Here is a 27,462-nt window from a genome sequence, read left to right on the forward strand (position 1 = left end):
GCATCGGTGTAGCAGGGCAAGTATCATCTTCAAGGAGGGTGGGTGGGCAGTCTCGGCCGGATGGTCGGGAGGTGAAAAAAAAAAAACGCGTTCAGGTGCCGCCCCCCCCGCATTGTCCCGCCCTAGGCACGTGCCCTCGAGTGCCTAGTTTCAAATACGGCCCTGCCTATAGTCATCCATACACTAAAATTCATATTGCATAGTCATCCATATAGTGTAATGCACAGCCCATAGTAATCCATAAACTATATTGCATATTCCATAGTCATTCAAATAGCATAATGCACCTTATTGACATACATGTAGTATAATGCACATCACATATGCATACATGTAATATAATGTACAGCCCATAGTCATATCCATGTAGTATAATGCACAGCCCATAGTTTTCCATGTACAGTAGTATAATGCACATTCATTCATTTAGTATAATGCATAGCCCATAGTCATCCATAAAGTACAACAAACAGCCCATAGTCATCCATAAAGTGTAATGCACAACCCATAGTCATCCATAAAATATAATGCATATCCCATATGTAGTATAATGCACAGCCCATAGTCATACATGTAGTACAATGCACAGAGCATAGTTTTCCATAAACTGTAATACACAGGCCCTAGTCATCTATAAACTATAATACACAGCCCATAGTCATGCCATGCATGTAGTATAATGCATCTCAGAGTTAAGCATGTAGTTTAATGCACATATAATAATAATACATGCAGTATAATGCACAGCCCAAATATGATGCACAGCTAATAGTCATATATGTAGTATAATGCACAGTCCATAGTCATACATGTAATCTAATTCACAGCCCATAGCTATACATTTACTATAATGCACAGCCCATAGTCATACATTTACTATAATGTACAGCCCATAGTCATCCATAAAGTATAAAGCTCATCTCATACAGGTGCATATCACAAAATTAAAATATCATCAAAAAGTTAATTTATTTCAGTTCTTCAATACAAAAAGTGAAACTCATATTAGAGAGTCATTACAAACAGAGTGATCTATTTCAAGTGTTTATTTGTGTTACTGTATTGTTGATGATTATGGCTTGCAGCCAATGAAAACTCAAACATCATTATCTCAGCAAATTAGAATACTTTATATCATCAGCTTGAAAAAAATGATTTTAAAGTCCAAAATGTTGGCCTACTGAAATGTATGTTCAGTGAATGCAATCAATATTTGTTTGGAGCTCCTTTGGCATCAATTACTGCATCAATGCGGTGTGGCACGGAGACGATCAGTGTTATGACCCCAATGGCAGAGGGTCTCAAAAATACATACCAAGTCTGCAAACACAAAAAACCAGCTCATAGGGCAGTGGTAACTGGGCTGACCATATATCTAATCCTAGCACCACAAATAGCAGCAGCCGGGGAACGTGCCTACGTTGGATCTAGACGTCTCGCGCCAGCCGGAGAACTAACTAACCCTAGAAGGGAAAAGATAGACCTTTCTTGCCTCCAGAGAAAAGACCCCAAAAGTTGGATACAAGCCCCCAACAAATAATAACGGTGAGGTAAGGAGAAAAGACAAACGTAAGAATGAACTAGATATTTAGCAAAGAGAGGCCCACTGACTAATAGCAGAATATAGTAAGATGACTTATACGGTCAGCAAAAACCCTATCAAAATTTCCACGCTGGATATTCAAGAACCCCCGAACCGTCTAACGGCCCGGGGGGAGAACACCAGCTCCCTAGAGCTTCCAGCAGAATCAGGAATCACATTTAGTACAAGCTGGACAAAAAATAATAGCAATGCAAATAACCAAAAAACAAGGAAGCAAGACAGCTTAATTTTGCAAGATCCAGGACCAGCAGACAGGAGCAAACAGAAAGGAACTGATTACAACGATGCCAGGCACTGGACTGAGAATCCAGGAAGTTTATATAGCAACACCCCTGGACTAACGACCCAGGTGGGTGCCAAACTGAGGAAAGACAATCCCAGAGTCATATCACTAGTGACCACAAGAGGGAGCCAAAAAAGTCTACTTCACAACAGATCAGTCTGTTTCACTGCTGAGGTGTTATGGAAGCCCAAGCATCTCCAAGCCACAATCACCCAAACAAGCTCCAAACGCTAACTCCAACCAACACCTCCAACTCCAGAACCAGGCAGTAAGAACTAACACTCTCAATCCCTAAGTGCCAAAGCCCAGCATATATAGTAGAGGGGAGTGGCCAGCGCTAAACAGCTGAGACAATGCAAGTAGGAAAGCTTTAGGAGATTAACCCTTGCTCTACTAACAAGTTAAAAAAGTTGCACTATTTAATACAATGATGAAGTACTTCTAATCAGTGCAGGAGTGCGTAAAACCAGACACCGCAGTCTTCTGGGCCCTCACTTTCACGGTATCGCTGTGAGAGTATCCCCTATTCTATGAAGGACCTCTAGAACCTCAGGGCCGGGTTTATCAGGATGTGCTATGTGAAAAAAATGGATCAACCTGACCGTATGGACAGCAGATGCTGGTACCCACATTCTCTCTTTAGGACCATGACCCTTCTATTGTACCAGATACTGAAGAGATTGGCGAATCTTAGGTGTCTAAAATTTCAAAATAACATCAACAATGATCGGGGAAGGTGGTGGTGGTGGTGGGGGTGGTTCAAAGGATGCAATGTATTTTTTGAGTAGAGATCAGTGAAACACAATATAAATCATAAAAGTGGGTGGCAAGGCGAAATGCTACTGTATTAACGACGTAAACAATCTTATAGGGACCGATGAACCTGCATCCCAATTTCCAAGAAGGAACCTTCAACTTAATGTTCCTCAAGGACATCTATACCAAATCACCAATACACAGGCCCAGACCCACCAAGTAGTTCTGATCAGCGACACTCTTATATTTGTACCCCATCTTTTTCAATTATCAAGAACACCTTGCGACATTGATGCAACAGATGACGAAAATCATTCCTCTTCTGATACTCCTGAAGAACGATTTCTATTCAAAGAATCCATGTGCACCAAAGAACAGGGATTTGCCAGTAGGCTCTTATTCCTTGGCCTATACTTCACAAAAAAAGTTTAATCTGATGCAGAACAATGCCCATCTTGCTTGTCTAGGTGTCAGACGCTTAGTAGAGTCCAAATATATAAAAGATTTTTATGATTGATGATTACCATGACTGGATGTACTGCCCCCTTCAAAAAATGTTGCCACTCTTCCTCACTACTTTATTACCAAGAGTTTCCTATTCCCAATGTCATAGTTTTTATCAGTGGACAACAGTTTCAGACGTGTCAACCTCTACAATGAATGGCTGAGTGACGTCCGGCTATATAAGAATCAGTGCAGAAGCAAAACATTTCTTTAAGCTATCAAATGCCTCACTGGCCGGAATGGACCATTTGGAAAAGTCCGTCCCTTTCCTGGTAATATCTGTCAGAGGTTTGGTCACTACCCAAAAGTTTTTGATGAACTTACGGTAGTAGTTGACGAAACCTAAAACCCCTTGTAAACCCTTTAAGTCCTCAAGATGATTTCAATGCATACTGCCAGGACTTTCTCCAGATCCATGCGAAAACCGGTGGAAGATAAGTAATAACCCAGAAAAGGGATCTCCTGAACCGAGAACATACATTTCTCTAGTTTGACAAATAATTTATTGTCTCTGAGTATTTGTAAGATCTGCCTGACATGAACCTGATGTGATTCAAGGTCAGGCGAATAAATGCATATGTCAAGATAGACCACAACAAACCTACCTGCCAGGTGACTAAAAATGTCATTTACAAAGTGCTGAAAGACGGCAGAAGCATTAGTCAACTCAAATAGCATCATAAAGTTTTCATAATTGTCGCTTGACAGAGGAAGAGGACTAGATCTCTAGTGCCGCTTATTGGAAGTAGCAATTCTAAAAATCAATATTGACCCTCTAACGAGCCGTGCGAAGTGACGTAGGCAAATTGTCTCTTCAGACAGGAAAAGGACTAGAACTCTAGTGCCACGTATTGGAAATAGCAATCCTTCAAATCAATATCGGCTCATAGTGGCCCTCAGGTGTATTAAAGGATGTCTTTCACTCCTACTCCTTAATTCAAATAAGATTACCTGCCTCCCTGAGATCCAGTTTTGAAAACCATTTTGCCCCAACGATCTGGTTAAAGAGGTCCAGAATGACAGGGAGAGGATATGGATCCCGGACCGTGATCCAATTTAAGTTTATGGAAATCTAAGCAGGGGCGTAACCTCCTCATCTTTTTCTTAAAGAAAAAAACTGCTGCAACAGGAAATGAGGAAGACTGACAGACTTTCTGCGATATATTCTTTCATAAACTGCCTCTCCGGACCAGAAATAGTACATAACCTGCTCTTAGGCAACTTGACCCCAGCAATAAGATTAATGACGGAATCATAAGGACAATGAAGAGGGAGTACATGACACCACTGTTCTTAAAAAAACATCCCTCCCAAAATCAGGCACGTATTCCAGTAGAGACTGGGTAGTCACACTGGTTAGCTGCGTGTCCAAGCGGTGTTCTTGAGAGTACCTGCTTTAACTTTCCACGTCCCGAGTCTGCCAATCCACTACTGGATTGTGCAGCATAACCCAAGGTAGTCCAACAACCACAGGAGAGAGCAAGCCCTCTGGCACATAGCAATTAAATAATTCTGAGTGCATGGCCCCTACCTGCAGATGTATCACTTGAACAACCTGATTAAAATACCCCTGGCTCAAGAGTGCAGAGTCAGTGGGGATTATGGGTATTGGTCTGGACAGACAGTTTGTGCCCTAAACCCTGCCCCATTGTCCAGAAAGGCTGAAATTATCACATTACTTTTGCCAAAATGGATTTCAGGCAGCTAAAAAAAAAAACTGAGATCTACCCACAGACGAAATATGTAATATTGAAACCTCTGCGCAACCCGGGCTCTTTCATTTTCCAGCGGCTGTTTGTGATTGTGTGGGAGGATAGGTATCCACAAAATGACCCTTCCCACCACAGAAAAAGTACATTCCCTTTTTACGCCGAACTGCGTACCAAAGAGGACCAATAAAACGAATCATCTCCCCAACTGCATGGGTTCCTCTGTTTACTCAGCTCTAGGTTTCCTTAACCCCGGGCCCCATGAAAATAGATGTTTTTTTTATTTTGATGGTGATCCACATGGATAGCCAAAAACCTGGCCGCCTCCAGGGAAACCGGGGTCTCATACAGGGCAAAGACATCCTTTACCCTCACAGAAAGCCCCTGACAGAGCTGGCTACGGAATGCGGGGTCATTCCACTAAAATACGGGGACCATCTATGGAACTCGGAGCAATTCTATTTGGCTGTTCTCCCTGCCAAAGCTGACGTAGTTTAGATTTTGCCAGAGAGATGCAGTCTGGGTCGTTGTATATATGACCCAGAGCCAGAAAAAAATCCTCCACGATCCCAAGCGACTGAGAGTCAGAGAGAAAATGACCAGGCTTGGGGGTAACCCAGGAGGAGAGAAATTACGATCCCCACCTGTTGCTCCTCGGTACCTGAGGAGTTAGGATATAATTTAAAATAGCATTTACAGGCCTCCCTGAAAACAAACTTATCCCGACCCCAGAAAACCTATCTGGTAGAGTGATTTTGGGCTCCACAAGGGATTGCCTGAGAACCACGGGCCCTAAACCTGAGGTGTTTGGGAGCTGCAAAAAAATGTGTAAGTCTGTCACCTCCAGGCTGAGTTTTTGTAGTTGCCCTTCCAGAGCAGCCAACTGATCCATAATGGATCAAAAATGTATGGTTCAGCGTTAATGCCACGTTGGTGTTTGGACTTTGGGCGCTAACAAGGTCCCTAGATATAGAGGTCCCCTAGTCTATACCTGTCCCCTGGATTAATTGTGATTGTGGAGAGGCCGGGTTCTCATGCCTTAGGGTACCGTCACACAGTGCCATTTTGATCGCTATGACGGTACGATTCGTGACGTTCTAGCGATATCGTTACGATATCGCAGTGTCTGACACGCAGCAGCGATCACGGACCCTGCTGAGAATCGTACGTCGTAGCAGATCGTTTGGAACTTTCTTTCGTCGCTTGATCACCCGCTGACATCGCTGGATCGTTGTGTGTGACAGCGATCCAGCGATGTGTTCGCTTGTAACCAGGGTAAACATCGGGTTACTAAGCGCAGGGCCGCGCTTAGTAACCCGATGTTTACCGTGGTTACCAGTGTAAACGTAAAAAAACCAAACAGTACATACTCACATTCCGGTGTCTGTCCTCCGGCGTCTCAGCTTCTCTGCACTGTGAGTGCCGGCCAGCCAGAAAGCGAGCACAGCGGTGACGTCTGACGTCACCGCTGTGCTTTCCGGCTCTGCTGCTTACACAGTGCAGAGAAGCTGAGACGCCGGAGGACAGACACCGGAATGTGAGTATGTACTGTTTGGTTTTTTTACGTTTACGCTGGTAACCAGGGTAAACATCGGGTTACTAAGCGCGGCCCTGCGCTTAGTAACCCGATGTTTACCCTGGTTACCCGGGGACTTCGGCATCGCTCCAGCGCCGTGATTGCAACGTGTGACCGCAGTCTACGACGCTGGAGCGATAATCATACGATCGCTGCGACGTCACGGATCGTGCCGTCGTAGCGATCCAAATGGCACTGACGGTACCCTAACTATGATCCTATATCTACCCTGATCTAGAACACACTAACCAGACAAACAAGGGAAGATGGACAAGGATAAATGAATATACCAACCATACAAAATACACACAACAAACAGTGGGACATAGGAGCTAAAGGAAGGAGAAACCAAATAGGAGAGAATGAGGATGTGCACACAGACAAAACTTCAAGCAACAATCTCCATACGCGAACGTCAACCACCAACACAATATATAAAAAAAAGGTTGCACTCTATCATGCTAAAGCATGTCAATGTGAAATATATGAAATATGACTATTGTGAATAGGTATGGATATATAGGTGAATGGATATTGATGATAATATTATATGAGCAACATTAGCGATACTGGTTCAATTTTTGCTATATACTTCTATATATGGGTGACTACTGATTGGCGTTGTATCCATCCTTGCTTTGGACACTTGGTCGAAAAAATCTCTAGCCTTGTTTTGTTTTTATGTATTGGAGTTTAATAAACAATAGATTTTAAAGATATATATGGGTCTCTTCACGCGGCTAAGGTGATTTAAGTCCGCAATAGATATAATAATAGTGTGAATAGGTGCATACCAGGAGGAGCTACCTCCATATACAATCCACATTCACCCAGGAACCCAGGAATCCAGACATCAGCCTAAGGCTACGTTCACATTTGCGTTGTTGGGCGCAGCGTCGTCAACGCATACCGACGCATGCGTCATGCGCCCCTATCTTTAACATGGGGGGCGCATGGACATGCGCCGGTATGCGTTGTACTGCGTTTTACGACGCATGCGTCATATAGACGCAGAAGACAGGGCGCAGGGGATGCTACTTGTAGCGTTTTCCCTGCGCCGAAAGTCCCGATTTATAGTATCTTATGACAACGCATTTGTCGCAAAACGCTGCGTTGTGTACATGCGTTGTTGGTTGCGTTGCGTCTCCGACGCTGCGCCCAACAACGCAAATGTGAACGTAGCCTTAGAGGTATTCACACACGTAGGGATCCATCAGTCTTTGAGACCACCTTGACGATGGTTGATGGGCAGATATAATTTGGCCAAATTTTATGCTAAGCGTCTCATTTTTTTCCTAATATTCAAAAGCTGTATTGATATTCATATTTCATATATTTTACATGCTTCAGTATGATAGAGTGCAACCTTTTTTTGTATATTGCATATGGAGGTAGTTCCTCCTGGTATGCACCTATTCACACTAGTCTGGATGTGCCAGTCAGTTTTTTGTCATTTCCAGCCACCAACACCTCGAACTCCAGAACCAGGCAGTAAGAACCAACACTCACAATCTCTAAGTGCTAGAGCCGAGAATATATATAGCTGAGGCGAGTGGCCTACACTGAACAGCTGAGCTAATCCAAGTAGGAAAGCTCCAGGAGCTTCTGCTGAACATATTAACCCTTGCACTGAAAAAAAAGCTGCACTTTTTAATACGATGGTGAAGTACCTCTATCCATTGCAGGAGTGCGTGAAACCAGACACCGGGGTCTTCTGGCTCCACTCTGATGCAGTATCCCCGTGACAGTAGTATGGCCACTGATTTAAAAAAATAAATACTCTCCTTCCCTCCGCTTCCCCGCCACTCTGCATCCTCTTGTTAAGCCACCAGGTGACTTAGGTGTGTGACGGGAGCGCATGACGTCACTTCCATGTGCCCCTGGTCACGTTCACGCCGACGCCAGCTTCTGGCGTCTGATTGGCCGGCAGCGTGTATTGCCGAGCATGGACCAATGGTCATTACGCCCCTGATGACACTTTTAGCTACATCTTCTCAATAGTATATTATCTTGCGCGTCGTGGTGGAAGGTCCCTTTTTAAAAATGAATTGCAAACATTTGCCAAATATGGTAAACTGGTTCATTAAACATAGTTGTCAGGTGGCTCTGTCAGTAGTCACCAAGCAGCTTTAAAATGGCTACCACAAACAGGCTTGGTGCAAGCTACTCAGTTTTCCAGAGCCCTGGGGTTGCTCTGGCCCTCAATTATTAACACCTATATAGGAATATGGATTTACACAAGAGCTGTAATTCCTATCCCTTACTCCAATTAGGATGTGAATACCCGCAAATTAAAGCTGAGAGTCTGCACTTTAAGCCCATATTGATTAAATAAATGTATCTTGAATGTGCTTGGTAAATGGCTAAAATGCCAAAACGTGCACTGGCCCAAGTATTTCTGGACCTAACTAGCTCATTGGAAAATTATTACACTGCTACATACATAGTACAATACTACTACTACATGGCTTATTGACACTTTATGATCATTTTACTTTGCCTGCAAAGAAGCTTCACAATGACATGCTATTCTGTATAGTTGTCGTATTAGTCCAGTATTTGTATATAACAAATTGTATGAAAACATATCCAGGGTGAACTTACATTTGGTATAACCTGTGCAGCAGCACAGGGGCCTAAGAGGCAAGTGAGGGCATTTCCACCTCCAAAACAGGTGGAATTGTGCATTATGATGAGCTACTGGACTGCAAAGGGTCCATATACTGTTCTTGCACAGGAACTCTACTGTCCACCTCTGAAAATATCTGGTTACAGCATTTACCTGGATTTGTGAAAAACCAAATACACTACCGTTCAAAAGTTTAGGGTCACCCAGAAAATTTTGTGTTTTCCATGAAAACTCATACTTTTATTAATCAAATGAGTTGCCAAATAAATTGAAAATCTAGTCCAGACATTGACAAGGGTAAAAAAAAAAGATTTTTATTTGAAATAATAATTTTCTCCTTCAAACTTTGCTTTCGTCAAAGAATGCTCCCTTTGCAGCAATTGCAGCATTGCAGACCTTTGGCATTCTAGCAATTAATTTTCTGAGGTAATCTGGAGAAATTTCATCCCATGCTTCCAGAATCCCCTCCCACAAGTTGGTTTGGCTTTATGGGCACTTTTTACATACCATACGGTCAAGCTGCTCCCACAACAGCTCATTGGTGTTGAGATCTGGTGACTGCGCTGGCCACTCCATTACAGATAGAATACCAGCTGCCTGCTTATTCCCTAAATAGTTCTTGCATAATTTGGAGGTGTGCTTTGGGTCATTGTCCTGTTGTAGGATAAAATTGGCTCCAATCAAGCGCTGTCCACAGGGTACAGCATGGAGTTGCAAAATGGAGTGATAGCCTTCCTTATTCAATATCCCTTTTACCTTGTATAAATCTCCCACTTTACCAGCACCAAAGCAACCCCAGACCATCACATTACCTCCACCATGCTTGACAGATGGAGTTAGGCACTCTTCCAGCATCTTTTCAGTTGTTCTGCGTCTCACAAATGTTCTTCTGTGTGATCGAAACACCTGAAACTTGGATTCGTCTGTCCATAACACTTTTTTCCAATCTTCCTCTGTCCAATGTCTGTGTTCTTTTGCCCATATTAATCTTTTCCTTTTGGTAGCCAGTCTTTCTGTGGCACTCTGCCCTGATGGCCAGCATCCCGGAGTCGCCTCTTCGCTGTAGACGTTGACACTGGCGTTTTGCGTGTACTATTTAATGAAGCTGCCATTTGAGGACCTGTGAGGCGTCGATTTCTCAAACTACAGACTCTAATGTACTTGTCTTGTTGCTCAGTTGTGCAGTGGGGCCTCCCACTTCTTTTTCTACTCTGGTTAGAGCCTGTTTGTGCTTTCCTCTGAAGGAAGTTGTACACACCGTTGTAGGAAATCTTCAGTTTCTTGGCAATTTCTCTCATGGAATAGCCTTCATTTCTAAGAACAAGAATAGACTGTCCAGTTTCACATGAAAGTTCTTTTTTTCTGCCTATTTTGAGAGTTTAATAGAACCAACAAATGTAATGCTCCAGATTCTCAACTAGCTCAAAGGAAGGTCAGGTTTATAGGTTCTCTAATCAGCCAAACTGTTTTCAGCTGTGCTAACATACTTGCACAAGGGTTTTCAAGGGTATTTTAATCATCCATTAGCCTTCTTACACAGTTAGCAAACACAAAGTGCTATAAGAACACTGGAGTGATGGTTGTTGGAAATGGGCCTCTATACACCTATGAAGATATTGCATTACAAACTAGACATATGCAGCTAGAATAGTCATTTACCACATTAACAATGTATAGAGTGTATTTTTGAATCATTTAATGTTAGCTTCATTGGAAAAACTGCTTTTCTTTCAAAAATAAGGAAATTTCTAAGTGACCCTAAACTTTTGAACGGTAGTGTATGTACTAGATTTTTCTTTGATTAAACAAATGTAATATAATATTTATATAAAAATAAATATATTTAGAAGTTGCCCTAATTTCATTTTTGCTTGTTACAGGGAGATCGTATGTGGCATTTTGCAGTCTCTCTGTTCTTGGTAGAACTGTATGGAAACAGCTTACTTCTCACCGCTGTTTATGGACTTGTGGTTGCAGGCTCTGTCCTTTTTCTTGGAGCTATAATTGGAGACTGGGTTGATAAAAATCCACGCTTGAAAGGTAATATATTTTCATTAAATACAAGTGTGTTTGCATTGTATGTTTTTTTAACAATTTCTATTCAGTCAGAGCAATATTTGTAAGATCTGTAAGCCTGGACTGTGATTGGATCACTATATCTCTTAGGCGTAAATGAGATGGCTCATGTAAGAAGACCAGCTATTGAATGGATGTGTGAAATTGGGCTAAATGTATGTTTTAGGTGGTCAGTTAATCTGCGTTTGATCTGTGCTTTCAGATATCAGATCAATTTCTGTTTAGTCAAGAGTATTATCAGTAGAAGGCAGGTTTCAGACATCTGTGAAACACGACTGTGCTCAGATTGCAATATCTGGCCAAGAAGGTCGCTATAACTGTTCTATAAGTGTCCAGAGCTGTCATCAGGATTTTCAGGGCGCTATACTGGAAACATTTTCGGACCCCCTTGAGACTCTACCCAGGCTCCACACCAACTCTGCCTCCACAACTCGAACCTTCCACAGTCCCACTGCAAGCTCTTGGAAAAACTCCACTTATGCACCACGTCCTCACCAATCACACATTAACAGTTGTTTCCATCTAAAACCAGATCACATCACATTTGGCCAAAAGATTTTTTATGTCGCTACCACAATGAAGTCTCTTTTGGCAGGGCCCTAATTTACTCTGACCTATTTAAAATTTCTTAAAATATCTGATACCATTTTGGGTACATATATATATATATATATATATATATATATATATATATATATATATATATATATATATATATATATTAATTTTATCATAAGTGCCATTAGACACAGGAGCTCTGTACAAAATATACAGTGTATAATGTAAGTTTCAGTTAATACAGGGACTCATCAGTGACCAAGAGCTCTGTATATAGTGTCAGTGTACAGGGAATACATTGATCACCAGTGACATTATACACAGGAGCTCTGTATATAGTATGTAGTGTACAGGTAATACAGTGATCATCAGTGACATACACAAGAGCTCTGTCAGTGTACAGATTATTTAGAGATCACCTGTTACATTATACACATAAGCTCTCTATATAGTATACAGTGTATAGTTTCAGTGTACAGGTAACACACTGACTCACAAATGACATACACAGGAGTTCTGTATATAGTGTACAGGTAATATAGTTACTTACCAGTGACTTTATACACAGGAGCACTGTATGTAGTGTCAGTCTACAGGTAATTCAGTGGTCACCAATGACATTATACACAGGAGCTCTGTACGGGCGAAGTCTGCGTGTATGTGTGCGTGGGGTCGGTGGGACTGTCGGGGGTCTGCCGGGTCTGTGCGTGTCTTCCGAGTCTGTCGGGGGTCTGTGCAGGGCTGTTGGGGGTCTGTGCAGGGCTGTCGGGGGTCTGTGCGGGGCTGTCAGGGTTCTGCCGGGGCTGTCTGGGAGTCTGTGCGGTGCTGTCCGGGTGTGTGTGTGCAGGCATCGTACGATGGGACTACAAGTCCCATCAGGCTATGCCTGCTACAGTGACAGTGATTGACACATTAGCCAATGATGGGACAGTAGTAGTCCCATCATCCGGCTAATGTGTTGAATGTAAAGAAAAAAAAACACATACAGTACATACAACATATAACATACAACATACTACATACAACAGTACATACAACATACAGTACATACTATACATCAGCTGATGCGACCGCTCTCCAGGGGCTCTGGGATACAATGACGGAAGGTATCCTTCCGCACTGTATCCCTCCGCCTCTGTGAGAAATAGTTCATACTCTCACTTGTGGACTGCTGTGTGGGAAAATTCCCACTCAACTTTGCCATAAAGTGAGACCAATGAACTCAGGTAACCTCTTCACTGATGCACTGCAGGAGCCATTGTCTCCTGTCAGTGTGTCACTGGAGGCCTACAGAGCAGTGACTTCACCCGATGTCACTGTTCTACACTATGTTCCAAATTATTATGCAAATGACATTTTTCTCTGATTTTCCTAAATGGTTGGTGCAAATGACAGTCAGTCTTATAAAAGTTATCACCCTTTAGTGTATACATCGAATTTTATTGAATAAACCTCCCAATGATAACAGTATAATCTCCAAAATGAATAAAAACTTACAATGCACTGTTCCAAATTATTAGGCACAGTAGAATTTCTAAACATTTGATATGTTTTAAAGAACTCAAAATGCTCATTTGTGGAATTTGCAGCATTAGGAGGTCACATTCACTGAACCAAAAAGCTATTTAACTCCAAAACATCATAACAGGCCAAGTTACATGTTACCATAGGAGCCCTTCATTGATGTCACCTTCACAATTCCTGCATCCATTGAGTTTCTGCTTGTATTTCTTTGCATGAAGTCAGAATAGCCTCCCAGAGCTGCTGTTTTGATGTGAACTGCATCCCACCCTCATAGATCTTTTGCTTGATGATACTCCGAAGGTACTCTATAGGGTTGAGGTCAGGGGAAGATGGTGGCCACACCATGAGTTTATCTCCTTTTATGCCCATAGCAGCCAATGACTCAGAGGTTTTCTTTGCAGCATGAGATGGTGCATTGTCATGCATGAAGATGATTTTGCTCCTGAAGGCACATTTCTGCTTTTTATACCATGGAGGAAAGTTGTCAGTCACAAACTCTATATACTTTGCAGAGGTCATTTTCACACCTTCAGGAACCTTAAAGGGCCCTACCAGCTGTTTCTCCAAGATTCCGGCCCAAAACATGACTCCTCCACCTCCTTGCTGTTGTTGCAGCCTTGTTGGGACATGGTGGCCATACACCAACCATCCACTACTCCATCCATTTGGACCATCCAGGGTTGCTCAACACTTATCAGTAAACAAGAACGTTTGGAAATTAGTCTTCATGTATGTGTGGGCCCAATGCAACCATTTCTGCTTGTGAACACTGTTTAAGGGTGGCCGAATAGTAGGTTTATGCACCACAGCAAGCCTTTGAAGGAGCCTACACCTTGAGGTTCGAGGGACTCCAGAGGCACCAGCAGCTTCAAATATCTGTTTGCTGCTTTGTAATGGCTTTTTAGCAGCTGTTCTCTTAATCCGATGAACTTGCCTGGCAGAAATCTTCCTCATTATGCCTTTATCAGCACTAACACATCTGTGCTCAGATACAGCCACAAATCTCTTAACAGTACGATGATCAAGCTTAAGTTTTCAGGAAATTTCTAATGTTTTCATCCCTTCACCAAGGCATTGCACTATTTGATGCTTTTCAGCAGCAGAGAGATCCTTTTTCTTTCCCATGTTACTTGAAAACTGTGACCTGCTTAATAATGTGGAACATCATTTTTAAGTAGTTTTCCTTTAATTAGAATCACCTGGAAAACTAATTATCCCATGTGTTTAAGATTGATTTCAGTGATCCATTGAGCCCTGAGACACAATACCATCCACGAGTTTATTTGAAAAACAAAACAATTAAATCTTTATCACACTTAAATCCAATTTGCATAATAATTTGGAACACAGTGCATAGGGGAGATCATCGTGGGACACTCGTTAATTGAACTACGGCGGAAAGGGAGTATACGGTTGGTTTATTATTTTTAATTTTTTGCAGGCGATCGAGTATGGTAAGTATGGTGAAATCAAGAATCTTAAAATACTTTTTTCTGGCTGTCTTTTTTTTTAACTCTTTCACTACTATAGGATTAGTAATCGATAGGCGCCTTGAGGCCTCACCATTACTAACCGGGCTTAATGTCACCTTACAAGGTGACATTAACCCCTTATTATCCCATATCCCACCGCTACATGGGAGTGGGAAGAGAGGGGCTAAGTGCCGGAATTGGTGTATCTTACAGATGCGCCATTTCTGGAGCGGCTGGGGGCTGGTATTTGTAGCTGGGAAAAGGCAAATATCCATGGTCCCTCTATAGGCTATGAATATCAGCCCGCAGCTGTCTGCATAGCTTTTCTGTCTATGAAATATAGGGGGACCCCACATCATTTTTTTTGGGGGGTCCCCCTAATTTAGTAGCCAGCAAAGGCTACGCAGACAGCTGCGGGATGATATTCATAGCCTGGGAAGGGGCCATGGGTATTACCCCCTTCCCAGGCTACATATATTGGCCCCTGGTCGTCGGCTTTCCCCCTCTGGCGCAGAAAATTGCGCAGGAGCCCTCGCCATTTTTTTCCAATTTTTTTAAATTAAACATGCTCATTAATCAACATCGGCCTTGCTATTATATATCTATGGATATAAATCTATATATCCATAGATATAACTATGGATATATCTAAAGATATAACTATGGATATATCTATAGATATAACTATGGACATATCTATCTATAGATATATTTATAGATAGATAGATATATCTGTAGATACATAGATATATCTGTCCATATATCTATCTGGCTACTTTCACACATCAGGTTTTTGCCGTCAGGCACAATCCGGCGAGTTTTGATAAAAATGAATAATTTTTTTCCGCCGGATCCATTTTTTTCTCATAGAGTTGTATTAGCGCTGGATTGCGCCTGATGGCCACATGTTTCATCCGTTTTTTCTCTGTCCGGCGAAAAAACGCCCAGTGACTGATCCAGCGAAAAACGTATGAAACTGAGATGTGAAATGATGAATCCGGCCTCTGAATCCGTTTTGTCATGCATTTTTCCATTCAAATCATGCATATTTTCCGTTCTCTCTCAAAAAAAACGGATCAGTTGCATCAGTTTTTCACTATTTGCAACGGATCTGTTTTTTCAAAAATTCGCCGGATCCTGCCTGACGGAAAAAAACTGATGTGTGAGAGTAGCCTAACTATCCATATATCTGTCTACATCAATCCATAGATATATCTATCCATAGATATATCTATCCATACATATATCTATAGATAGATACATAGATCTATCTAGTCATATATCTATAGATCTATCTATATGTAGATATATCTATATACAGTTATATGAAAAAGTTTGGGCACCCTGTTGTGAATTCTGCTCTCGGGCTCCCTCCGGTGATTGTTAGTGGTAGTGCAGTGGTCTCTGGATTATAGGCCAGGGCAGGTGTTTCTGCTTATTGCAGCTCTATTAGGTATTTAGGTTTGTAGGATCCATCAATCCCTGCCAGTTGTCCATTGTATCTTGGAGGGATTGCTTCTCTGTCTGGCTCCACTTGCCCTGCTGTCATTTCAGCTAAAGATAAGTGTCCTGTTTTGGTTCTCTGTAGCACACATGCAGTGTGCTCTAATGTGCAGTGCAATCTATTGTGTTTTTGTCCAGCTTAGACTTGTTTGGATTTTTTTGTCATGCTGGTTTCTCTGGATATGCAGATATACATCCTATGTCTTTAGTTAGATGTAGTATTTAGTATATTCTGCTGTGGATTTTTCTAGTGTTTTAATACTGACCGCTTAAAACTCTGTCCTATCCTTTCTATCTAGCTAGAAGGGCCTCTTTTGCTAAACTCTGTCTTTTCTGCCTGTGTACGTATTTCCTCTTAAACTCACAGTCAATATTTGTGGGGGGTTGCCTATCCTTTGGGGCTCTGCTCTGAGGCAAGATAGGATTTCCCATTTCCATCTTTAGGGGTATTTAGTCCTCCGGCTGTGTCGAGGTGTCTAGGCCTGGTTAGGTACATCCCACGGCTACTTCTAGTTGCGGTGTCAGTATTAGGATTGCGGTCAGTACAGGTACCGCCTACTCTAGTCTCATGCGGCTCCAGGGTCATCGGATCATAACAGTACAACTGGCCCACAATGAGTTAAATGCATCTCAGAAGAAGGGAAGAAAAGTCCTGAGCCATTTTTTTTTCTGCAGTCTGTTTTGTCTTTCCTTCCCTCTTTTCCTCTGGGTGACTGAGGAGCTGTGTGCTAGCATGGATGTTCAGGGATTAGCTTCTCGTGTAGACCAACTAGCTGCTAGGGTACAGGGTATTTCCGATTATATTGTTCAGACTCCGGTTTTAGAGCCTAGGATTCCTACTCCTGAGTTATTTTTTGGGGACAGGTCTAAATTTTTGAGTTTTAAAAATAACTGTAAACTGTTTTTTGTTCTGAAACCTCATTCTTCTGGTGATCCCATTCAGCAGGTTAAAATTGTCATCTCCCTGCTGCGTGGCGATCCTCAGGATTGGGCATTTCCCCTGGAATCTGGGAATCCTGCCTTGTTTAATGTAGAAGCCTTTTTTCAGGCTCTAGGGTTATTATATGATGAACCAAATTCTGTGGATCATGCTGAGAAGACCTTGTTGACCCTATTTCAGGGTCAAGAAGCGGCAGAATTGTATTGTCAGAAATTTAGGAAATGGTCTGTGCTGACTAAATGGAATGAGGATGCTTTGGCGGCAATTTTCAGAAAGGGTCTTTCTGAATCTGTTAAAGATGTTATGGTGGGGTTTCCCACGCCTATTGGTCTGAGCGATTCTATGTCTCTGGTCATTCACATTGATCGGCGCCTGCGTGAGCGCAGAGCTGTGCGCGCTGTGGCGTTCTCCTCAGAGCAGATACCTGAGCCTATGCAGTGCGATAGGATTCTGTCTGGAGCTGAACGACGGGGATTCAGTCGTCAGAATGCGTTGTGTTTTTACTGTGGCGATGCTTCTCATGTCATTTCGGTCTGCCCTAAGCGTTTTAAGAGAATCGCTAGTTCAGTTACCATTGGTACCGTACAACCTAAATTTCTGTTATCTGTGACATTGATCTGCTCATTGTCGTCATTTTCTGTCATGGCGTTTGTAGATTCTGGCGCCGCTTTGAATTTAATGGACTTTCAATTCTCTAGACGTTGTGGTTTTCCCTTGCAGTCTTTGGAGAACCCTATTCCTTTAAGGGGCATTGATGCTACACCTTTGGCTAAAAATAAACCCCAGTTTTGGACACAGGTGACCATGTGCATGGCGCCAGCCCATCGGGAGGATTGTCGCTTTTTGGTGTTGCATAATTTGCATGATGCTATTGTGCTGGGTTTTCCATGGTTGCAGGTACATAATCCAGTGTTGGATTGGAAATCTATGTCTGTGACTAGTTGGGGTTGTCAGGGAGTTCATGGTGACGTTCCTTTGATGTCAATCTCCTCTTCCCCCCCTTCTGAAATTCCAGAGTTCTTGTCTGATTTTCAGGATGTGTTCAATGAGCCCAAGTCCAGTTCCCTTCCACCGCATAGGGACTGTGATTGTGCTATTGACTTGATTCCAGGTTGTAAGTTTCCTAAGGGCTGACTTTTCAACCTGTCTGTGCCTGAACATACCGCCATGCGGAGTTATATTAAGGAGTCTTTGGAGAAAGGGCATATTCGGCCATCTTCTTCGCCATTGGGAGCGGGATTTTTTTTTGTTGCCAAGAAGGATGGCTCCTTGAGACCTTGTATTGATTATCGCCTCTTGAATAAGATCACGGTCAAATTTCAATACCCTTTGCCTTTGCTTTCCGATTTGTTTGCTAGGATTAAGGGGGCTAGTTGGTTTACTAAGATTGACCTTCGAGGGGCATATAATCTTGTTCGTATTAAGCAGGGTGACGAATGGAAAACTGCATTTAATGCGCCCGAGGGCCATTTTGAATACCTTGTGATGCCCTTCGGGCTCTCAAATGCTCCATCTGTTTTTCAGTCCTTAATGCATGATATCTTCCGGAATTATCTTGATAAATTCATGATTGTATATTTGGATGACATTTTGGTTTTTTCCGATGATTGGGAGTCTCATGTAAAACAGGTCAGGATGGTTTTTCAGATCCTTCGTGACAATGCTTTGTTTGTGAAGGGGTCTAAGTGTCTTTTTGGAGTGCAGAAGGTTTCTTTTTTGGGCTTTATTTTTTCTCCCTCATCTATAGAGATGGATCCGGTTAAGGTTCAGGCCATTCATGATTGGATTCAGCCCACGTCTGTGAAGAGTCTTCAGATATTTTGGGGCTTTGCTAATTTTTATCGCCGTTTCATTGCTAACTTCTCCAGTGTGGTTAAACCCCTGACCGATTTGACGAAAAAGGGCGCTGATGTGACGAATTGGTCCTCTGCGGCTGTCTCTGCCTTTCAGGAGCTTAAATGCCGATTTATTTCTGCTCTGGTGTTGCGTCAGCCAGATGTTTCTCTTCCATTTCAGGTTGAGGTTGACGCTTCTGAGATTGGGGCAGGGGCTGTTTTATCTCAGAGGAATTCTGATGGTTCCTTGATGAAACCATGTGCCTTCTTTTCCCGAAAGTTTTCGCCTGCTGAACGTAATTATGATGTCGGCAATCGGGAATTGTTGGCTATGAAGTGGGCGTTCGAGGAATGGCGACATTGGCTTGAGGGAGCCAAGCATCGTATTGTGGTCTTGACCGATCATCGAAAATCTGATTTACCTCGAGTCTGCCAAGCGGCTGAATCCTAGACAGGCTCGATGGTCTTTGTTTTTCTCCCGTTTTGATTTCGTGGTCTCGTATCTTCCGGGTTCTAAGAATATTAAAGCTGATGCCCTCTCTAGGAGCTTTTTGCCTGATTCTCCGGAGGTCCTTGAACCGGTCGGCATTCTAAAGGAAGGGGTGGTTCTTTCTGCCATCTCCCCTGATCTGCAACGGGTTCTTCAGGAATTTCAGGCTGACAAACCTGACCGCTGTCCAGTGGGGAAACAGTTCGTTCCTGATAAATGGACTAGTAGGGTGATTTCGGAGGTTCATTGTTCTGTGTTGGCTGGTCATCCTGGTATTTTTGGTACCAGAGATTTGGTTGGTAGGTCTTTTTGGAGGCCTTCTTTGTCGTGGGATGTGCGTTCTTTTGTGCAGTCCTGTGGGACTTGTGCGCGTGCTAAGCCTTGTTGTTCCCGCGCTAGTGGGTTGCTTTTGCCTTTGCCGGTCCCTGAGAGGCCTTGGACGCATATTTCTATGGATTTTATTTCAGACCTTCCGGTTTCCCAGAGGATGTCGGTTATCTGGGTGGTTTGTGACCGGTTTTCTAAGATGGTTCATTTGGTGCCTTTGCCTAAGTTGCCTTCCTCTTCTGATTTGGTTCCATTGTTTTTTCAGCATGTGGTTCGTTTGCATGGTATTCCGGAGAATATTGTGTCCGACAGAGGTTCCCAGTTTGTTTCTAGGTTTTGGCGAGCCTTTTGTGCTAGGCTGGGCATTGATTTGTCTTTTTCTTCCCCATTTCATCCTCAGACAAATGGCCAAACCAAGCGAACTAATCAGGCTTTGGAAACTTATTTGAGATGCTTCGTGTCTGCTGATCAGGATGATTGGGTGGCTTTCTTGCCATTGGCCGAGTTTGCCCTTAATAATCGGGCTAGTTCGGCTACCTTGGTTTCGCCCTTTTTTTGTAATTTTGGTTTTCATCCTCGTTTTTCTTCAGGGCAGGTTGAGCCTTCTGATTGTCCTGGTGTGGATTCTGTGGTTGACAGGTTGCAGCAAATTTGGGCTCATGTGGTGGACAATTTGGTGTTGTCTCAGGAGGAGGTGCAACGTTTTGCTAATCGTCGTCAGTGTGTTGGTTCCCGACTTCGGGTTGGGGATTTGGTCTGGTTGTCTTCCCGTCATGTTCCTATGAAGGTTTCTTCCCCTAAGTTTAAGCCTCGGTTTATTGGTCCTTATAGGATTTCTGAGATTATCAATCCTGTGTCTTTTCGTTTGGCCCTTCCGGCATCTTTTGCTATCCATAATGTATTCCATAGATCTTTGTTGCGGAAGTATGTGGTGCCCGTTCTTCCCTCTGTTGATCCTCCGGCTCCTGTGTTGGTTGATGGGGAGTTGGAGTATGTGGTTGAGAAGATTTTGGATTCTCGTTTTTCGAGACGGAAGCTTCAGTACCTTGTCAAATGGAAAGGTTACGGCCAGGAGGATAATTCTTGGGTTTTTGCCTCTGATGTCCATGCTGCTGATTTGGTTCGGGCCTTTCATCTGGCTCGTCCTGATCGGCCTGGGGGCTCTGGTGAGGGTTCGGTGACCCCTCTTCATGGGGGGGTTTACTGTTGTGAATTCTGCTCTCGGGCTCCCTCCTGTGGTTGTTAGTGGTAGTGCAGTGGTCTCTGGATTATAGGCCAGGGCAGGTGTTTCTGCTTATTGCAGCTCTATTAGGTATTTAGGTTTGTAGGATCCATCAATCCCTGCCAGTTGTCCATTGTATCTTGGAGAGATTGCTTCTCTGTCTGGCTCCACTTGCCCTGCTGTCATTTCAGCTAAAGATAAGTGTCCTGTTTTGGTTCTCTGTAGCACGCATGCAGTGTGCTTTTATGTGCAGTGCAATCTATTGTGTTTTTGTCCAGCTTAGACTTGTTTGGATTTTTCTGTCATGCTGGTTTCTCTGGATATGCAGATATACATCCTATGTCTTTAGTTAGATGTAGTATTTAGTATATTCTGCTGTGGATTTTTCTAGTGTTTTAATACTGACCGCTTAGAACTCTGTCCTATCCTTTCTATCTAGCTAGAAGGGCCTCTTTTGCTAAACTCTGTCTTTTCTGCCTGTGTACGTATTTCCTCTTAAACTCACAGTCAATATTTGTGGGGGGCTGCCTATCCTTTGGGGCTCTGCTCTGAGGCAAGATAGGATTTCCCATTTCCATCTTTAGGGGTATTTAGTCCTCCGGCTGTGTCGAGGTGTCTAGGCCTGGTTAGGTACATCCCACGGCTACTTCTAGTTGCGGTGTCAGTATTAGGATTGCGGTCAGTACAGGTACCACCTACTCCAGAGATAGTCTCATGCGGCTCCAGGGTCACCGGATCATAACAGCACCCCTATTAATCTTAAGCTTATTGTTTTATAAAAATTGTTTTTTTTGCAACAGCTATTTCAGTTTCATATATCTAATAACTGTTGGACACAGTAATGTTTCTGCCTTGAAATGAGGTTTATTGTAACAGAAAATGTGCAATCTGCATTCAAACAAAATTTGACAGGTGCATAAGTATGGGCACCCTTATCATTTTCTTGTTTTAGATACTCCTACCTACTTTTTACTGACTTACTAAAGCCCTTTTTTTGGTTTTGTAACCTCATTGAGCTTTGAACGTCATAGCCAGGTGTATGCAATCATGAGAAAAGCTACTTAAAGTGGCCACTTGCAAGTTGTTCTCCTGTTTGAATCTCCTCTGAAGAGTGGCATCATGGGCTCCTCAAAACAACTGTCAAATGATCTGAAAACAAAGATTATTCAACATAGTTGTTCAGGGGAAGGATACAAAAAGCTGTCTCAGAGATTTAACCTGTCAATTTCCACTGTGAGGAACATAGTAAGGAAATGGAAGAACACAGGTACAGTTCTTGTTAAGGCCAGAAGTGGCAGGCCAAGAAAAACATCAGAAAGGCAGAGAAGAAGAATGGTGAGATCAGTCAAGGACAATCCTCAGACCACCTCCAGAGAGCTGCAGCATTAACTTGCTGCAGATGGTGTCACTGTGCATCGGTCAACTATACAACGCACTTTGCACAAGGAGAAGCTGTATGGGAGAGTGATGCGAAAGAAGCCGTTTCTGCAAGCACGCCGCAAGCAGAGTCGGCTAAGGTATGCAAAAGCACATTCGGAGAAGCCAATTTCTTTTTGGAAGAAGGTCCTGTGGACTGATGAAACCAAGATTGAGTTGTTTGGTCATACAAAAAGGCGTTATGCATGGCGGCCAAAAAAGAAAGCATTCCAAGAAAAACACTTGCTACCCAAAGTAAAATTTGGTGGAGGTTCCATCATGCTTTGGGGCTGTGTGGCCAATGCCGGCACCGGGAATCTTGTTACCGTTGAGGGACACATGGATTACTCTCAGTATCAGCAGATTCTTGACAATAATGTTAATGAATCAGTGACAAAGTTGAAGTTACGCAGGGGATGGATCTTTCAGCAAGACAATGATCCAAAACACCGCTCCAAATCTACTCAGGCATTCATGCAGAGGAACAATTACACTGTTCTGGAATGGCCATCCCAGTCCCCAGACCTGAATATCATTGAACATCTGTGGGATCATTTGAAGAGGGCTGTCCATGCTCGGCGACCATCAAACTTAACTGAACTGGAATTGTTTTGTAAAGAGGAATGGTCAAAAATACCTTTATCCAGGATCCAGGAACTCATTAAAAGCTACAGGAAGCAACTAGAGGCTGTTATTTTTGCAAAAGGAGGATCTACTAAATATTAATGTCACTTTTCTGGTGAGGTGCCCATACTTATGCACCTGTCAAATTTTGTTTGAATGCAGATTGCACATTTTCTGTTAGTACAATAAACCTCATTTCAAGGCAGAAACATTACTGTGTCCAACAGTTATTAGATATATGAAACTGAAATAGCTGTTGCAAAAAAACCAATTTTTATAAAACATTAAGCTTAAGATTAATAGAGGTGCCCAAACTTTTTCATAAAACTGTATATAGATATATCTACATATAGATAGATCTATAGCTATATGACTAGATAGATCTATGTATCTATAGATATATGTATGGATAGATATATCTATGGATTGATGTAGACAGATATATGGATAGTTAGGCTACTCTCACACATCAGTTTTTTTCCGTCAGGCAGTTTTTATAAAACATTAAGCTTAAGATTAATAGGGGTGCCCAAACTTTTTCATATAACTGTATCTATCTCATTCCTTCTATCTAGCTATAGACAGATAGATATGGGATAGATAGATAGATAGATAGATAGATAGATAGATAGATAGATAGATAGATAGATATGGGATAGATGGAAGGTATGAGATAGATACAGTGCAGACGAAAAGTTGGGACACACCTTCTCATTTAATGATTTTTCTGTATTTTCATGACTATGAAAATTGTCCATTCACACTGAAGGCATCAAAATTATGAATTAACACATGTGGAATTATATACTTAACAAAAAAGTGTGAAACAACTGAAATTATGTCTTATATTCTAGGTTTTCAAAGTAGCCACCTTTTACTTTGATGACTGCTTTGCACACTCTTGGCATTTTCTTCATGAGCTTCAAGAGGTAATGGAATGGTTTTCCGGGAATGGTTTTCACTTCACAGGTGTGCCCTGTCAGGTTTAATAAGTGGGATTTCGTGCCTTATAAATGGTGTTGGGACCATCAGTTGTGTTGTGCAGAAGTTGGTGGATACACAGCTGATAGTCCTACTGAATAGACTGTTAGAATTTGTATTATGGCAAGAAAAAAGCAGCTAAGTAAAGAAAAACGAGTGGCCATCATTACTTTAAGAAATGAAGGTCAGTCAGTCCAAAGAATTGGGAAAACTTTGAAAGTGTCCCCAAGTGCAGTGGCAAAAACCATCAAGCTGTCACAGGGAGACTAGGTGAGCGAGAGCTAAAAACCCGGGCCCCTGCAGTTTCCCTCAGACTAGGGAAATCCTGACTGACCCTCTACCTGGAGTTTACACTAATGGTGTGCATGTCCAGGCCTCGAACCTCACCCTGACTCCTGTTTTAACCCTAGGCTGATACCTCCGCCCTCCACCCAGTGAAGAGGTAATATTCCAATACCCACAGTTAGCACAGACAAGGATAAAGGAAAATATACACCACGCCGCAGTCACTCAGGAATACACTATAAGTGTGCAGGGCAAAATAAATACAAATATAGGAAGGAGTAAATAAGACAGAGGAAAATACACCACCAGCAACGAATCTCCAACAACCAGCTCTCCACTCCAGACCGAGATAACAACGCACAAGACAGAAGCTATAATCGGCGACGCCCAATGAACAGGAGAACTATTTAAAGGCCATGGGAATGGCCCAGCTTCCAATCCGAGGATTAGGTAAATTAACCCTGGAACAGCTAGATAAAATCTAGCAGACGCCAATGAGCAAATAGTGGTCAAAAGCGGAATTACCGCTGTCTGTCGGACAACCTGGTCTGAACAGCGTCCGACATGACAGTACCCCGCCTTCTACGAGGGACCCCAGGGCCCTCACAGCTTATAGGACCCGGCTTGTCTGGATGGCGACGATGAAAAAACCTGACCAGCCGATCCGCATGAATGTCCGAGGCTGGTACCCAGGAACTCTCCTCAGGCCCATAACCACGCCAGTGTACCAAGTACTGTAAAGTGCGACGCACTACACGAGAGTCAACCACCTTGGAGATTTCAAACTCCAAATTACCATCCACCAAGACTGGAGGTGGCATAGGCGCTGCGTCTACAGAACCCACCACCTTCTTTAGAAGAGACCTGTGGAACACGTTGTGTATCTTATACACCGTAGGGAGCTCCAATCGGTACGCTACTGGGTTAATGACGGCGGTGACCCTAAATGGACCAATAAACCGTGGACCCAATTTAAGGGACGGTATTTTGAGTCTTATGTTTTTTGTGGATAACCACACCCAGTCATCCACACTCAGGTCCGGACCTGGCACACGCCTACTGTCAGCCACACGCTTGAACCTAGCACCCACACTCAACAGGCGCTGCTTAACTCTCCTCCAGACTGATGACAATTGTGTCCCCAACTGGTCCTCCTCCGGAACGCCGGAAGAGCCCCTCTGACTCAAGGTACAAAATTGAGGATGTAGCCCGTAAACACAAAAAAACGGAGACTCCCCAGACGACTCCTGGCGGTGATTATTGATGGCAGACTCAGCCAAAGGAAGAAAGGTAGACCACTCCTCCTGGTTATCAGAGACAAAGCAGCGTAAGTACTGTTCCAAATTTTGGTTCATACGCTCAGTCTGACCATTTGACTGAGGATGAAACGCCGAAGAATGAGATAACTTGATCCCCAGCCGTGAGCAAAATGCTCTCCAAAATTTTGCCACAAACTGAGACCCCCTATCAGACACGATGTCAGACGGAACCCCATGAAGTCTGACCACCTCCTGCACAAATACCTGAGCCAGAGTCTTAGCGTTAGGCAACGAAGGCAAAGACACAAAGTGCGACATTTTAGAAAATCGATCAACAATCACCAAGATGACCGTGTTCCCAGCTGATGAGGGCAAATCAGTGATGAAATCCATGGAGATTTCCGTCCAAGGCTTACTAGGTACCTCAAGAGGAAGTAGTGTGCCAACAGGACGGGAGCGAGGCGTCTTAGCCCTAGCGAACGTGGTACAAGCTGACACGTATGAGACCACGTCCTGTCGGATCTTGGGCCACCAAAACCGACGTGACACCAACTCCAAGGTACCTCTAACCCCTGGGTGCCCAGCCAAGGCAGCATCATGATGCTCCGCCAAAACCTTTAGGCGGAGATGAAGCAGTACAAAAGATTTGTTGACGGGAAGCTCAGATGGTACCTCCTCCTGAGCTTCGGAAATCTCAGCCTCATTCTCGGTAGTGAGAGCCGAAACCACAACACCCTTTTGGAGAATGGGTACTGGATCCTCCCGAGGTTCTCCCCCCAGAAAACACCTGGACAGAGCATCCGCCTTAGTGTTTTTAGACCCCGGTCTGTAAGTGACCACAAAATTGAACCGCGTGAAAAACAATGCCCAGCGAGCCTGCCTGGGGGACAGACGCTTGGCTGACTCCAAATACAGCAGATTCTTATGATCGGTAATAACAGTAACCTGATGTACCGACCCCTCCAAAAAGTGTCGCCATTCCTCAAAGGCCAACTTAATTGCCAACAACTCCCTGTTGCCGATATCGTAGTTACCTTCGGCGGACGACAGTTTCTTGGAGAAATAGGCGCACGGACGCAAACCACTCAAAGATGAGCCTTGAGATAGTACCGCCCCCACACCAACCTCAGACGCATCGACTTCCACAACAAAGGGTTTAGATACGTCTGGCTGCACAAGAATGTGGGCTGAAACAAAACTGTTCTTAAGAAATTCAAATGCGCGCACAGCAGCCTCAGGCCAAATGGAGAAATTGGTACCCTTTTTAGTCATGTCAGTTAGCGGTTTAGCAATGATGGAAAAATCCTTGATAAATTTCCTATAGTAGTTAGAAAACCCAAGGAACTGCTGAAGTGCTTTCAGGTTATCAGGACGTTCCCAATGCAGCACCGCCTGCACACCTTAGCGGCGTCCATTTTAAACCCAGAAGCAGACACAATATAACCCAAGAAAGGCAACTCTTGAACAAAAAACACACATTTCTCAAGTTTAGCATACAGCTTATTCTCTCTGAGAAGCTGTAACACCTGCCTGACATGATCTAAATGAGCATCACGGTCGCAAGAATATATGAGAATGTCATCTAGATACACGATAACGAATTTCCCCAAAACATGCGAGAACACATCATTGATGAAATGTTGGAACACTGCACGTGCGTTAGTCAACCCAAACGGCATCACCAAATTTTCAAAATGACCCTCAGGGGTATTAAAAGCCGTCTTCCACTCATCACCTTGACGGACTCTTATGAGGTTGTACGCCCCCCTGAGGTCAAGCTTGGTAAACCACTTAGCACCTGCCACCTGGTTGAACAAATCTGGTATCAGAGGCATAGGGTATGGATCACGAACCGTAATCTGGTTCAACTACCTGAAATCCAAACACGGG

At 43.3% G+C, this 27,462-nt stretch overlaps 1 protein-coding gene across 2 annotated transcripts in view; it reads left to right on the plus strand.

The window, feature by feature from the left end:
* The window catches only part of SLC40A1 (solute carrier family 40 member 1), a 161,462-nt gene that overhangs the window by 61,676 nt on the left and 72,324 nt on the right, over positions 1–27,462 (plus strand). For both annotated transcript variants that reach the window (XM_077275588.1, XM_077275587.1), the window contains exon 3: positions 10,941–11,100. In XM_077275588.1, the coding sequence (XP_077131703.1) occupies positions 10,941–11,100 (160 nt within the window). The remainder of the gene's footprint in view (positions 1–10,940; positions 11,101–27,462) is intronic.

The sequence above is a fragment of the Ranitomeya variabilis genome, chromosome 7, assembly GCF_051348905.1.
Source record: "Ranitomeya variabilis isolate aRanVar5 chromosome 7, aRanVar5.hap1, whole genome shotgun sequence".
NCBI lineage: Eukaryota > Metazoa > Chordata > Amphibia > Anura > Dendrobatidae > Ranitomeya > Ranitomeya variabilis.